This window comes from Megalobrama amblycephala, linkage group LG6, assembly GCF_018812025.1.
Source record: "Megalobrama amblycephala isolate DHTTF-2021 linkage group LG6, ASM1881202v1, whole genome shotgun sequence".
Taxonomy (NCBI): domain Eukaryota; kingdom Metazoa; phylum Chordata; class Actinopteri; order Cypriniformes; family Xenocyprididae; genus Megalobrama; species Megalobrama amblycephala.
Window position 1 is genome coordinate 9,788,032 of NC_063049.1, and position 13,809 is coordinate 9,801,840.

Below are 13,809 nucleotides of genomic sequence, written 5' to 3' on the forward strand. Positions count from 1 at the left end.
CGACTCGTTTTTGAATCAGTTTTGCTGTGTTTTGATAGAGTTAGTATGTGTTGAAAAAGGTTTTTAGCATTTTGAAATGTGGAGTTTGTGTTTATATAACAAAATATGGTTTTGGGCAGAAAATTAACTATTTGGCTAACTGTGTGATGTTTGTGTGTTGCTGTGTTAAGAGTTTAGAAAAAGTACTTTAAGTATTGCTAAATGCTTGTTAGCAATTGAAAAAAACTGTATTATGCATTCATGTGTTTTTGTACACATTATATAGTAAGCTATGCATATTTTAAATGAATATCATTCGTATATACTTAGAATAATCATTATCTGACAGTTTGGGAAGACCCGATTTCGAGGGAGGACTGGATTTGTCATGACACTGATCCTGCTTACAGTGATCCTTGATTGCCGAATTTGTCCCCAAGCAGTACATTTTGACTGTAGTCTTGTGGCCTCTTCAATCTGACAAGCTGAACTATGGGTAACCTTTATAGACTCACTTTCAATTGGGAGGTGGATGTCCCGAATCCCCAAAATTCCAATTTGTGAAAATTGTATTAAAATAATTTTTCCAATTTTTTGCATCGTTTTTAAAAATATATTTATATTTAAAAAAAAAATAAAGATAAGTTAAAAAAATATTTATTTTCTATTTTATTTTTAAATCATGAAACTTTATGTAAAAAAAGTGTCCTAGATTTTCATGTCACTAGCAAAACAGTGCATGTTTTAGTCCATTAGTTGAGGCTGATTTTAACCACACTTGTACATTTTTGATCAGGAAATATTCCCATGTCCCTCCCTCTCATAGCCTCTCTTTCGTAGTAGATAGAGTCCATCATTTTGAGCTAAATGTGTTCAAAAGTCTGAAAATCTGTGTATAACTTTAAGGATCGTCACTACCAAACATCTTTTTTCTGTATTTAAGCAAACATTTTTGGGTGTTATTCCATAAAATTTAGTTTTTGTGTGTGTACAACTGTTCAGAGCTGTACTAGCTAACCATGTGCTGATTAGCATCTTTGAACTAGACTCAAAATATAAAATTGTCACTTGCAAAACAGTCATGACCGAAACGTGGTGAAGTTTTCGTTGCGACATCGTTTTTTGAGTGTTATTTGATCAAATTTAGTTTTTTTTTCTGTGTACAGCCGTTCATAGCTGTGCTAGATAACCATGTGCTGATTAGCATCTTTGAGCTAAGTTCTAAATAGCATCTAAAATTTGTCACTACCAAAACATTTCATCATTGTTTTGATGGTGACAAAAGGGAACACATAACCATTTGGGGGGAAAAAACAAAATGTTAGTACAGTTATGCAAATCATTAGTATTTTAGTATGTTTTAGTAGTGTTTTAGTATACAAGTTAAAATTGTGTAATGTGATGTGGTGGATACCAACACATTACTGTCACTACCGAAAATGTGCAGTCACAACCGAAACATGGGATGTTTTGTCAAAAATAAAGTATATTGAATGATCAACTAAGACGTTATTATAGCATTTGGTTCAATGTATATACAAACTAATGAATCCTTAAATTTGAAATCAGTTTGATAAACTTTATTCCTTTTACAAAGATTGGATTAGAAATACAACAAATCTCATAAATTACACTTGAAATATTGTTAAAATGGTAACTGTTACTGATTTACCTGTGAAAAAAAAAAAAGCAAAATTTTTTTTTTATCTATCTATCTATCTATCTATCTATCTATCTATCTATCTATCTATCTATCTATCTATCTATCTATCTATCTATCTATCTATCTATCTATCTATCTATCTATCTATCTATCTATCTATCTATCTATCTATCTCTACAAGGTAGATGTAAACAAAATCTTAATAGGTCAATGTAACTCTTCTTATTAAATTATTTAATATTGTGTTCCAGTAGTGACAAATTTGGGGAGAGGAAAGATATTTCAAAACTTTCTGAAAATAATATAGGAATTAACTACATATTTTTTCCAAGACGTTTCAAAACTCTGACTTTGAACCAATTCCGTAGAATGAACAATAAACAATCTTTGCATAACCAGGTGGTGAGAGCAGTAATTCTAATATAGATAGTACACATTTAATGATTTCTGGATTATAACGCTTTATAAAAACACACAGACAAAGGCATTTCAGAGCATCTGTATATTTTATTCACATATGTTACATTTTGCATTAAATGTCATTAAAAGTCACCCTTTCAGAGATGACATCATAAAGTCTGAATCAGCACCTACAGTAATGTACTGTATTACTGCCTGCCTGACAAGCATCCACCGCAGGAGAACACACCAGCATTATCCACCCATCACACTTAGCACAACTGTCTGTCTATACAAAGTGGGGAAAGAAAGAACTCTCAAAAGGGGGGAAAAACAGAAAAAACAGCAGCATGCAAGAAATAAAGACAAAATAACAAAAAGAAGCTACCTTCAAGTGCACTGAAAACATCCTCCATCCAGCATGGCATGATTGCAGCAATGATAATCAACACCTACCAATCAAACTGATCAATACAAACCAAACATGCTTTTCCTGGTGTGTGTGTCTGAATATGTGTGTGGTTTTGGGGGGTGCTTGTCTGTCTTCAATAAGAAATAAAGAAAGTAAAATGCCCTCGATATTACATGTCCCTGTAATTGCACTAAATATAATTTTCACAAGGACATTTTTTGGATTGTGACACCGGCTCTTGGTGTCACACAAGGCAAATCATTATAATGTTTAAACTGGGAATATTTTGTTTATGTTAAGCTTGATCTGAATTTTAAAGGGGACAGGATGAAGAGAGGAAGTGCTCAAACTAGAGTTGTCAAGTACAGACTTTGGTACCAATCGGTACTGAAATTTTAAAAATGTGACGGATTCATAAACACCTCTGATTGGTCATTGTGTTCACACGCTCAACATATATGTCTGTGATTGGCTGCAACGATCAACGCATGGGAGCGTTTGAAAGCACACGGAAGTGTTTGAATTTGAAAGCAGGCGTCTATCAGCGGACTGGTTTGTGATAGATGCCTGCTTTCAAACGCTCCCATGTGTAAGCACTCGGCTTGATTATTTACAACGCTTTTGAAGCGTTGATCGTTGTAGCCAATCACAGATGTATCTGATGAGCACATGAACACAATGGCCCAATCAGAGGTGTTTACGAATCCACTCAAAGCATCACCTTTTTAAAATTTCAGTACCGATAATGTACCAAAGTCGGTACTTTTGACAACTCGAACTGCTAACAGAGGAGCTGCATAAAATAAAGAAACTGTGCGCCATACTATACAGGTCCATCACCGGACTGGGCTGTAATATTACATTTGATGTGATCCAGTTTAACGCATTTTCAAATTATTAACATGTGCATACATAATGCCCTCTCCATAGTAACATTACACAATCAAAGATGGTCCGAGGACAGATCCTTGAGGAACACCGCATTTATCAGACTGGAAAACTAGCCTTCACTAAATGTCTATTTGTATAAAGTACCAAATTACTTTTTTCCTTTCTTTTTGATAACATTAAAACATTTTTTTTTTTTTTTTTTTATTTGGTCTGATTCATTTGCACAAAGAAGATACACACAACCTGGCCGAGTTCAAACACTTTAGATCAGGAATTCAATATCTGAGTGAGGTGTGCATCAAATAAATATCACAATAATATCTTTAAACAAGAAAACTTGCAAAATCCTAGAGGAGAAATTAGACTCAGGCAGCCAGTTGCTACAAAACACAAAGTCAAGAAAATGATTACTAAGAGCTTTCTTAACTTCAGAGGTTTGTTGCCAACTGAGCCTGTAGATACATAAGCCCAAGAGGACATCTATATGAGCAGAGGAGTTGTGTGATGAGGCTCAGTGTAATGGAAAACACTGCCCCCTATGGACCATCTGACACCAGTCTAGGCATTATCATGTAATTAGAATATGGGAAAGACGATCAAGACCTTGAGTGACAACTGACTTGTTCGGTCTGTGGTCAGATTTTTAGGCTATAGTGAGGTGAATCTCAAGAAACTTGCCAAAAACATACCCAGGTCACTGTTTCACCCTTAGTCAAAAATAAAATATTATATTTTGCATTAAAAGCTAAGCTTATTTTTTTTTTTAGAACCATTTTTTTTTTCATTGCATTATTTTCCTGACAATTCAAGCACATCTGACGACTCTTTACAGTAAAGCCAAAACACTATTGAGAATCAAGATGAATTGCATTAATGAGAAATGTGTTTGACTGTGATGAAAATGATGCAAAAAAGCTATTTTCTTAATGCAAAAATATTTTGGTAACACTTAAAGCCTTTATGTACAATACAAGTATTCATAATGTATGTTATAATGCATTATATCTTTTCATAAATAATAATAACCAAATAAATGTAACCAATAATCATTGTTACATCTGAAATTGGTTTGTCATGTGTTTTTACACTTTTTAAAAGGTGTAACAATGAATATATAAGTATTCTAATGCATTTCAACTGTGGTTACAATTATTGATGAGAACAAAGAATGTATATAAAGTGCATTACAAGGCATAATTAAAATACTTTTATAATGCATAATACAGTATATAAAGGCTTTAAGTAAAGTGTTACCATTTTTTTCTTTTTGATTTTACTTGTATTTATTCTTTTCAAACAGCCTTGAGTGAGAAAAGGATAACCTTTATGCGAGAAAAAGAGCCACAGACCATAAAGACTTGTTCTGTCTCAAGCCATTAAATATAATGTGCCAAGAAATGCTGTACAAGGTTGCAGGGGAATATTTTTTATAATAAACTCAACAGACCAGCCAACCACCATCAAACACAGAGCCTTCATTAGAAAAAAAGAAGAAAAAAAAAGATGAAAATTGTAAAAATATTTTTTTTTTTTTTACAAAGGTATAATTTACTTTTTTTTTTTTTTTTTTCAAACAATGAATAGCAGCACTTTTTAAATATTAAAATCTTTTATCTGAGACTACAAAACAAAAACAAAATAAAATACCTGAGGATGACTGCAACTACACCTTGACTCAGAGACAAATCGTGCTTTAGCTCTAATGTGTTTATATTTTGTCTCATACACTGCTTTTCAACCCACAGTCAGTCTTATGAGATGTGTTTAAACTTAAATAGCATGACATGACATCACATCGCACTGGTCATGGGGTGGTGGGGGGATATGTTGAGAGTCTTGGTACCTTTAGCATTCAAGGTTTTGATATTAATTCTGATATCTGTACATGATTTGTTTAACATTGGTCAGAATAGTTTTGTTTTCCAAATATTAGCATTTTTTCCACTTGTGCGTCTAACAGGATTGACACAAATTAACTCAGTGTGCTTTCACTGTGAGCTTGCTGGGACAAAACAAAATTCTCCCCTATTAATCCACACGAAAAATCACTTTTAAACACACGCACGCACACGCTGTTAGTCATTAGGCTTGATTGTACACTAAACTTCACATGAACCCAGGCTGTGGCCAACTCAATGCAGGTTTTCTTTATATTACACGACAGAAATCATCGGAGGACGACACAGAGGCTTGCGCTGACATCATGTGACCTGTCCTCTCCAGGATGTGGGCTGCAATGTTAAAGTCCATTGTAGTGGGGACCCCAGCGCTTGTTGATGTGGTCGAAGGTGTGCGAGACCCACTGCTGCTCCAGGACGCGGTATCTCTCCTCACATAAATACAGAGGCTTGCCTCGACTACAGAACAGGAAAGATCAAGAGGTTACAGCAGGAAAGGCAAACCGTTTGCTCTAGAAGAAATACAAAACACTCCAAAATACAAAACATGTTTAGGCAGGCATAAGAGGGCAATGAAATCAAATAAATGACTACTTGAGCAGGGTCAGAAATCAATGGGGCACCAAATGTCACCAAAACAAACAAAAATGCTCCTCAAATTCAAAATAAGTGCCCCCGTACAAATAAAGTAAATATATTTGCAGCTATCGCTGTGAATGAAAAATGTTGAATTTGAGGCTTTACATTTAGATCTGCTCACGTTGCATCAGATTTCTTTTTACACATTTTTAATGCAGCACATTTCTGTTGAGCTTATGAATTTAATGGCCAATCAGAGGCACTCTCATTTTCCTCGGTGCACATGCTCACTGAATGAATTCTGCACTCTGTGAATTCTCTCATCATAAACAACAAAGAGCAGATACAATGCAAATAAGAGATTAAGTTCATGGTGTAGACAGCTTCAGTGATTGAGTGAACAACAATTTTCTTCAAATAATTAATGGTGCCCTAGAACCCTTTTTCACAAGATGTAATATAAGTCTAAGGTGTCCCCTGAATGTGTCTGTGAAGTTTCAGCTCAAAATACCCCATAGATTTTTTATTATTCAATTTTATAACTGCATATTTTGGGGCATAATTAAAAATGCGTCGATTCAGTGCGTGTCCCCTTTAAATTCTCGCGCTCCCCGCCCCCAAGCTCGCAACTCTATAATACCTTGCATAAAGTTCACACAGCTAATATAACCCTCAAAATGGATCTTTACAAAGTGTTCGTCATGCAGCATACCCGATTATGCAAGTATAGTATTTATTTGGATGTTTATTTGATTCTGAATGAGTTTGATAGTTGCCTATGCCGCGGCTAACATTACACACTGTTGGAGAAATTTATAAAGAATTAAGTTGTTTATGTATTATACAGACTGCAAGTGTTTAAAAATGAAAATAGCGACGGCTCTTGTCTCCGTGAATACAGTAAGAAACGATGATAACTTTAACCACATTTAACAGTATATTAGCAACATGCTAACGAAACATTTAGAAAGACAATTTACAAATATCACTAAAAATATCATGTAATCATCGATCATGTCAGTTATTATCGCACCATCTGCCATTTTTCGCTATTGTCCTTGCTTGCTTGCTTACCTGCATAAAGTCTGTTGATTCAGCTGTGCTGCTCCAGGCGTTAATACTGGCTTGTCTAATGCCTTGAACATGGGCTGGCAAATGTAAATACTGGGGTCGTACATATTAATGATCCCAACTTTAGCATCACAGTCGGTGTTATATTGAGATTCGCCTGTTCTTCAGAGGTCTTTTGCACAAATCAAATTTACATAAGAAGGGGGAAACAATGGTGTTTGAGACTCACTGTATGTCATTTCCATGTACTGAACTCTAATTATTTAACTATGCCAAGGTAAATTAAATTTTCAATTCTATGGCACCTTTAACATGTGCATAAATAATGCCCTCTCCAAAGTAACAGATTACATAATCAAAAATGGTCCAAGGACAGAGCCTTGAGGAACACTGCATTTATCAGACTGGAAAACCCTAACCCTTAACCCCTAACCCCTAACCCAACCCTAAACTTAACCCTACTTTTAAGTGTTCTTTTTCAAGATTCAAAACAGTAATTTTTTTAAAAAATTTTTTTACAAAAAATGTTAAGTAGCACAACTGTTTTAAACACTGATGATAATAATCAGAAATGTTTCTTGAGCATCAAATCAGCATATTAGATTGAATTCTGAAGGATCATGTGACACTGAAGACTGGAGTAATGAAATAATAAAATTCAATAAAAAATAATTCAGCTTTGCATCACATGAATACATTACATTTTAAAATATATTCAAATAGAACAGCTATTTTAGTTTGTAATAATATTTCGCAATATTGCTGTTTTTACTGTATTTTTGATTAAACAAATGCAGTCTTGGAGGGCAGAAGGGACTTCTTTCAAAAACATGCAAAAAATTGAAATGTTTCAAAACGTTTGACAGGTACTGTACATTTGTGTCACCTTTGAGCAGCATTAAACACAAATAAACAAATGCCATGTTAGATGCCACTTCTGTTCCACCTTTGCAGTGTAAAGACGGCTTTTGTTGATGTTGATAAAAATTTTTTTTTATTAACCAATAGTACTCTGATTGATGTAACTGGTTAAAGTATTTGACATGAAAGACAACACAGATATATTAAATATGTTCATTCTTAAAATCGCCCTTGCAAATACAAAAATTGACCCAGGAAATCAATTCCAGGGGGCATATATTGTCCCTTAAAGGGCACCTATTATGCAAAATTCACTTTTACATGGTGTTTGACCATAAATGTGTGTTGGCAGTGTGTGAGCAAAACCACCCTAGAATGAGAAAAATCCACCCAGTGGTTTTTTTACAATCTCAATAATTCATAAGCACTGTCTCAGAACGCCCTGTTCTAAGATTGCTCTCACTGTGATGTAGAATTGCGCTAAGCCCCACCCACGTGGTTTGACTGACAATCTGGTTTTGGCATAGACCCCGACCTCGGTGATCTGTCAATCATCCTCCATTGTTTCAACGACAGCCGGTAATGTCTCCTAAGAAACATAAGTGTTCTGTTGTGGGATGTAATAATGAACATAGTAGTTTTCACTTACTTCCGACATCAGAGCCACTGAAAACGCAGTGGATGGATTTTATTTACGAAGGAAAGGCGCCACTCAAAATTCCAAAATACGTTTATGTTTGCGCGAATCATTTTTTGACTGACTGTTTTGAGAACGAGGGTCAATTCAAAGCAGGTCTTGCTTCAAAGTTAATCCTCAAGTGTGGATCGTTGCCTACTGTTCGCGATCCAACGTCACCTCCAGAAGAAGTAAGTGTATTTAATGTTTTTTGAGCAAATAGTCATTTCAGTCGATGTCAGCCAATTCAATAACGTCTAAAGTTGTTGTCGTCGTCGTAGAATGTCTGTGTATATAATTTAAACCTTGTTTGTATAGTGTGTATCCACACGTATATATATATATTTTTTAAAGATATTGTATTAAAAACTGTGTATGTTTACTTAGCAAACGTTATCACAGTATTTAGGGCCCGAGCACCGATGGTGTGAGGACCCTATTGGAATTGCTCAGCCAAAATTTTCTTCTTCTCCAAAATGAATCACATTTTTGAGGGCCTAAATGTTCTCAAAAACTCATGAAACTTTGCACACGCGTCAGAAGTGGTGAAAATTTACATCTGATATGGGTTTCAGAATTAGGTGTGGCAAAATGACTCGATAGCGCCACCTACAAAATTTCAATTAAGCGCCCTTCGTGCTACGTTTCACGTACAGTTATGAAATTCGGTAGACAGATGTAACAGCCCAATACCTACAAAAAAGCCCCTGGGTGCAAGGTTTGTAAACCCAACAGGAAGTGAGATATTTTGAATTTTCTCTACAAAACATGTTGTACTTTAATGAACTCCTCCTAGAGCTTTAATCAGATCAACATCATATTTGGTCAGTCTAATCTAAAGGCCTTTGAGACGTTAAATTGCGAAGATCTAGAGTTTTCGTTGAAAGGCGTGTTTGTGGCGGCCAGGCAAAGTTCGATGTTTCACCATGAAACAGGAAGTTGTTGTAACTCGGGCATACAATGTCTGATCTGCCCCAAACTTCACATGTTTTATTAGAGTCCTGACCTGAAGACATCTTCATAACAATATTCAGTTACAGTCATAGAGCCACCTGGGGGCAACAGGAAATGACATGTTTTACACTGTGATTAACTCCTCCTAGAGATTTAATCAGATCAATGTCATTTTTTGTCAGTCTAATCTAAAGGCCTTTGTGACGTTAAATTGCGAAGATCTAGAGTTTTTGCTGAAGGGCGTGCCCGTGGCGGCATGACAAAGTCTGTTGTTCCGCCATGAAAAAGGAAGCCGTTGTAACTCAGGCATACAATGTCCGATCTGCCCCAAACTTCACATGTGTGATAAGAGTCCTGGCCTGAACATATCTATATGCCAATATTCAGTTAGTCATAGCGCCACCTGCTGGCAACAGGAAATGGCATGCTTTACACTGTAATTCCCTCCCAGAACCACATTTCAATATGCCACAAAGTACCAAACATACTAGAAACACGTTAAATCATGCAACACTTGGCTAAGTGCTAATGTATGCGATTAACGCCATGAAACAGGAAGTTGTTGTAACTCAGGCATATGATGTCCGATCTGCTCCAAGCTTCACGTGTTTGATAACAGTCCTGGCCTGAACACATCTATATCGCAATATTTTGTTATGGTCAAAGCGCCACCTGTTGGCAGCAGGAAGTGTGGCAATTCGAAATGACTTAGTGGCATAATTCTCCTGTATTCATTCGCTTACATGCATGTCGACCACTGTTCACTGTTTTCCTAAGGCCAACGGGTGGCGGTGAGCCCGGGTGCGAGGGCCCTTTCATCGCTGCTTGCAGCTTTAATTGTGTTTGTAGTTTCAAAAAATTGCGCGAACGTTATCACAGTGTGTGTGTGTGTGTGTTGCACATCCATAATTGCAAAGGGGGTGCGATTAAAACTCTATAAGTACATAAATGTATCAAATAACCATTCAGAGACGTCCTGCTCCATTCTCAATTGTGTTTCTTCTGCCGGAGTCTCTTCATCATCTGGGTCTGATTCCGGTTCAAACATGTACGGCTGAATGCCATACAAAACAGCGGGTCTCTCACTCTCAGCCATTCTGCTTCTACCGACTGTTTATTGCCATAGGTATGCAAGTTACACCCTCATCCAAAGGCAGGGCGGGGATATGCAGCTCATTTATATTTAAGGTGGTACACACCAAAACAGCTCTTTTTAAAACAGGCCTCAAAAATGACATTTTCAAATGGTTATAATAAATTAACTGTGGGGTATTTTGTGCTGAAACTTCACAAATACATTCTGGGGACACCCAAGACCAATATTACATCTTGTAAAAAGGGGCATAATAGGTGCCCTTTAAAGGAAAAGTAAATTTCTGACCCTGCTACTGAGCCCCTCAGAATGAAATCTAGATGCAATATCAGAGCAGCAAGAGCTTTACCGTAGGTCTCTGTCCTCCTCTCCATGAGCGTCCAGATACACAGACCCCCACAGACAGAAGCGATGCCCTCGGATGATAATGATGACCGAGGCGTTTACCAGCAGGAAGATACCGGTTGCTGCTCCACAGTGCTGGGAGTGCTTTGGATTAAAACATATACATATATAATTATAATCAGCATCATCAGTGTAAGGATAATTCAAACAGCTTTCAGCATTTGCTACATACTCACCAGCACACACTCACAGACGCCCTGCTGTTTACAGCAGTGACCCTTCAGACAGACGAACGCGCCACACACCAGGCAGAGCGCAGGGTCTTTGGGGGTCTTGCCGCAGCTGGTGCAGGATTTCCTGTGGTAGTACTGGAAAATGGTGTTGTAATTGTCTGGGAGGTGCAGGAGGCGAGGGGCGGCCCACTGCGGATCCTGAACTAACAGAGACTGAAGAGAGACAAGAAAAATCACTCAGATACCAGATTTATTTAATTAACTTTCACTGTCAGTCAAAGCAAGTCTTTTGACTTTGTAACATCTTAACTCTGTACAAAAAAATCTGGTTCAACCAGAGTTGCATGTCTCGGCCCTGCTCAATGTTTGAGTCACTTAGATTAGTATTGTTTAAAGGGGTCATGGCATTGGTTTTTATATTATGTTCCTTGAGGTTCACTTATAATGTTATTTATAAGATTTTTGCACACACACAAAAAAAAAAAAAAAAAAAAAAAAAAAAAAAAAAATCAAGGCATTTCTCATGTCATGAACCCTTTAATTTGTATTTTTGCAGCATGAAATCTTATTGGTTCAAAACCTGCTCTGCAATCTTGTATATCAAATATGATGGTCAAGGTGGTTAACAGTAATAAAGACAATTGGTTAAAACACCGGTGTTAGCAACACATAGAATAAAACAGGGTTTACAAAGAAACGAGACACAAACAGATACCGACCACAGACTGCTGGGAGGGTGAACTGGACAGATCGATGACCTCTGAACACCACTGGTTAATCAGATCGAAAGCATTCAAGTTCCACTCCAGACCCGCTGCGCTGCTCATGGATCCACTGGACTGAACAGAGCCAGCCAAACTCAGACAGCCGGTCAGCAGAGAAAACTCCTCCTCCACCTGTGATGAGAGACAGCCGTGAGTCTATCAACTGTGCTGAATGAGAGCGAATACTCACAGGCTAAACATGTGTAAATACCTAGTTAACCATATTCTGGGGACAAATTTGTACCAAGATGTGAACTAAATCCCCAAAAACGTCCATTTAACGTCGTTAAATCAACTCTGCGCAGAGTATTTATGGTCCCTCTCTAAATAGTGTTAAAGTAACACTGAAGCAGAGTTAAAGTTAATGAGATAATTAAGAGATTAACTAAGTGATGATTGAACATTAGTGATGAACACCTGCTGTTTAAGGGTTAGTTCACCCAAAAATGAAAATTCTGTCATTTATTACTCACCCTCATGTCGTTCCACACCCATAAGACCTTCGTTAATCTTCGGAACACAAATTAAGATATTTTAGTTGAAATCCGATGGCTCTGTGAGTCCTCCATAGGGAGCAATGACATTTCCTCTCTCAAGATCCATTAATGTACTAAAAACATATTTAAATCGGTTCATGTGAGTACAGTGGTTCAATATTAATATCATAAAGCGACAAGAATATTTTTGGTGCGTCAAAAAAACAAACAAACAAAAAAAAACAACTTATATAGTGACGGCCGATTTCAAAACACTGCTTCAGGAAGCATCGGAGCACAATGAATCAGTGTATCGAATCTGCTGTTCGGAGCACCAAAGTCACGCGATTTCAGCCGTTGGCGGTTTGACACACGATCTGAATCATGATTCGACACAGAAGAATCATAACACTCCAAAGATTCCTGAAGCAGTGTTTTGAAATCAGCCGTCACTAAATAAGTCGTTATTTTGTTTTTTTTTGGCGCACCAAAAATATTCTCGTCGCTTTATAATATTAATATTGAACCACTGTACTCACATGAACTGATTTAAATATGTTTTTAGTACATTTATGGATCTTGAGAGAGAAAATGTCATTGCTGGCTATGCAGGCCTCACTGAGCCATCGGATTTCAACTAAAATATCTTAATTTGTTTTCCGAAGATTAACGAAGGTCTTATGGGTGTGGAACGACATGAGGGTGAGTAACAAATGACATTTTCATTTTTTGGTGAACTAACCCTTTAACAAGCGGAATCACTGAAGAAAAGGGAAACACAAAAACTTCAGTTGACTTTAACTCTGTTTCAGTGTTACTTTAACACTATTTAGAGAGGGACCATATATACTCTAAACAGAGTAGATTTAGCAAAATCCCCAGAGTTGTGCAGTATAAAATGTGTATATTATATATATATATATATATATATTTTCTGTTATGGTGTTAGGGTTAGGTTATAGTATTTATAACTGGCTGTACAGTATATAAAACTACAGACATCCATGCAGTGCACCTGGCAGCCGGGTAAGCTGTCTCCATACAGGTGATGTTGCAGTAAACAGGACAGTCTCAGGAAGGGCAGACAGAACTGCTGTAGGGTGAACTCAATGGACTGAGGAGACCACACACTGGAGCTCAACTACAGAGAGAAGACATCATTAATAACAGCTCATTCCCTGTTGATAAAGCCCTGATAAACAGCCGTCTGACAGCCGGCCGTGGTGATTGGCTTTGAATGAATAAGCTTCGGTGAGCTGCAGACTACTATTTAATAGATAATTACTCCTCTATGGCTGATTCTCATGAAACTTTGTGTTTTCTATAAAACTATATAGATACGCTGTTGTTCAAATTTTTTTTTTAAAGAAATTAATAATTAAATACATTTTATTCAGCAAGGATGCATTCAAATGTTCAAAAGGTATTTATATGTTTTATAAATATTTCTATTTCAAATAATTGCTGTTCTTTTTAACATTCTATTAATCAAAGAATTCTGAAAAAAAGTATCAA

The 13,809-nt window shown here is 36.7% G+C and overlaps 1 protein-coding gene across 7 annotated transcripts in view; it reads right to left on the bottom strand.

Moving 5' to 3' along the window:
- Window positions 1-2,129: 2,129 nt before the first annotated feature.
- The window catches only part of ubr3 (ubiquitin protein ligase E3 component n-recognin 3), an 89,258-nt gene continuing 77,578 nt past the window's right edge, over window positions 2,130-13,809 (bottom strand). For 4 of the 7 annotated variants that reach the window (XM_048192892.1, XM_048192888.1, XM_048192889.1 and 1 more), the window contains 5 exons: window positions 13,295-13,435; window positions 11,774-11,950; window positions 11,058-11,267; window positions 10,826-10,965; window positions 2,130-5,701 (listed from right to left, as the gene is read on the bottom strand). In XM_048192892.1, coding sequence (XP_048048849.1) covers window positions 5,584-5,701; window positions 10,826-10,965; window positions 11,058-11,267; window positions 11,774-11,950; window positions 13,295-13,435 — 786 coding nt within the window. In that variant the 3' untranslated portion in view covers window positions 2,130-5,583. The remainder of the gene's footprint in view (window positions 5,702-10,825; window positions 10,966-11,057; window positions 11,268-11,773; window positions 11,951-13,294; window positions 13,436-13,809) is intronic. The other 3 variants (XM_048192890.1, XM_048192887.1, XM_048192893.1) reach the window with 1 other exon arrangement.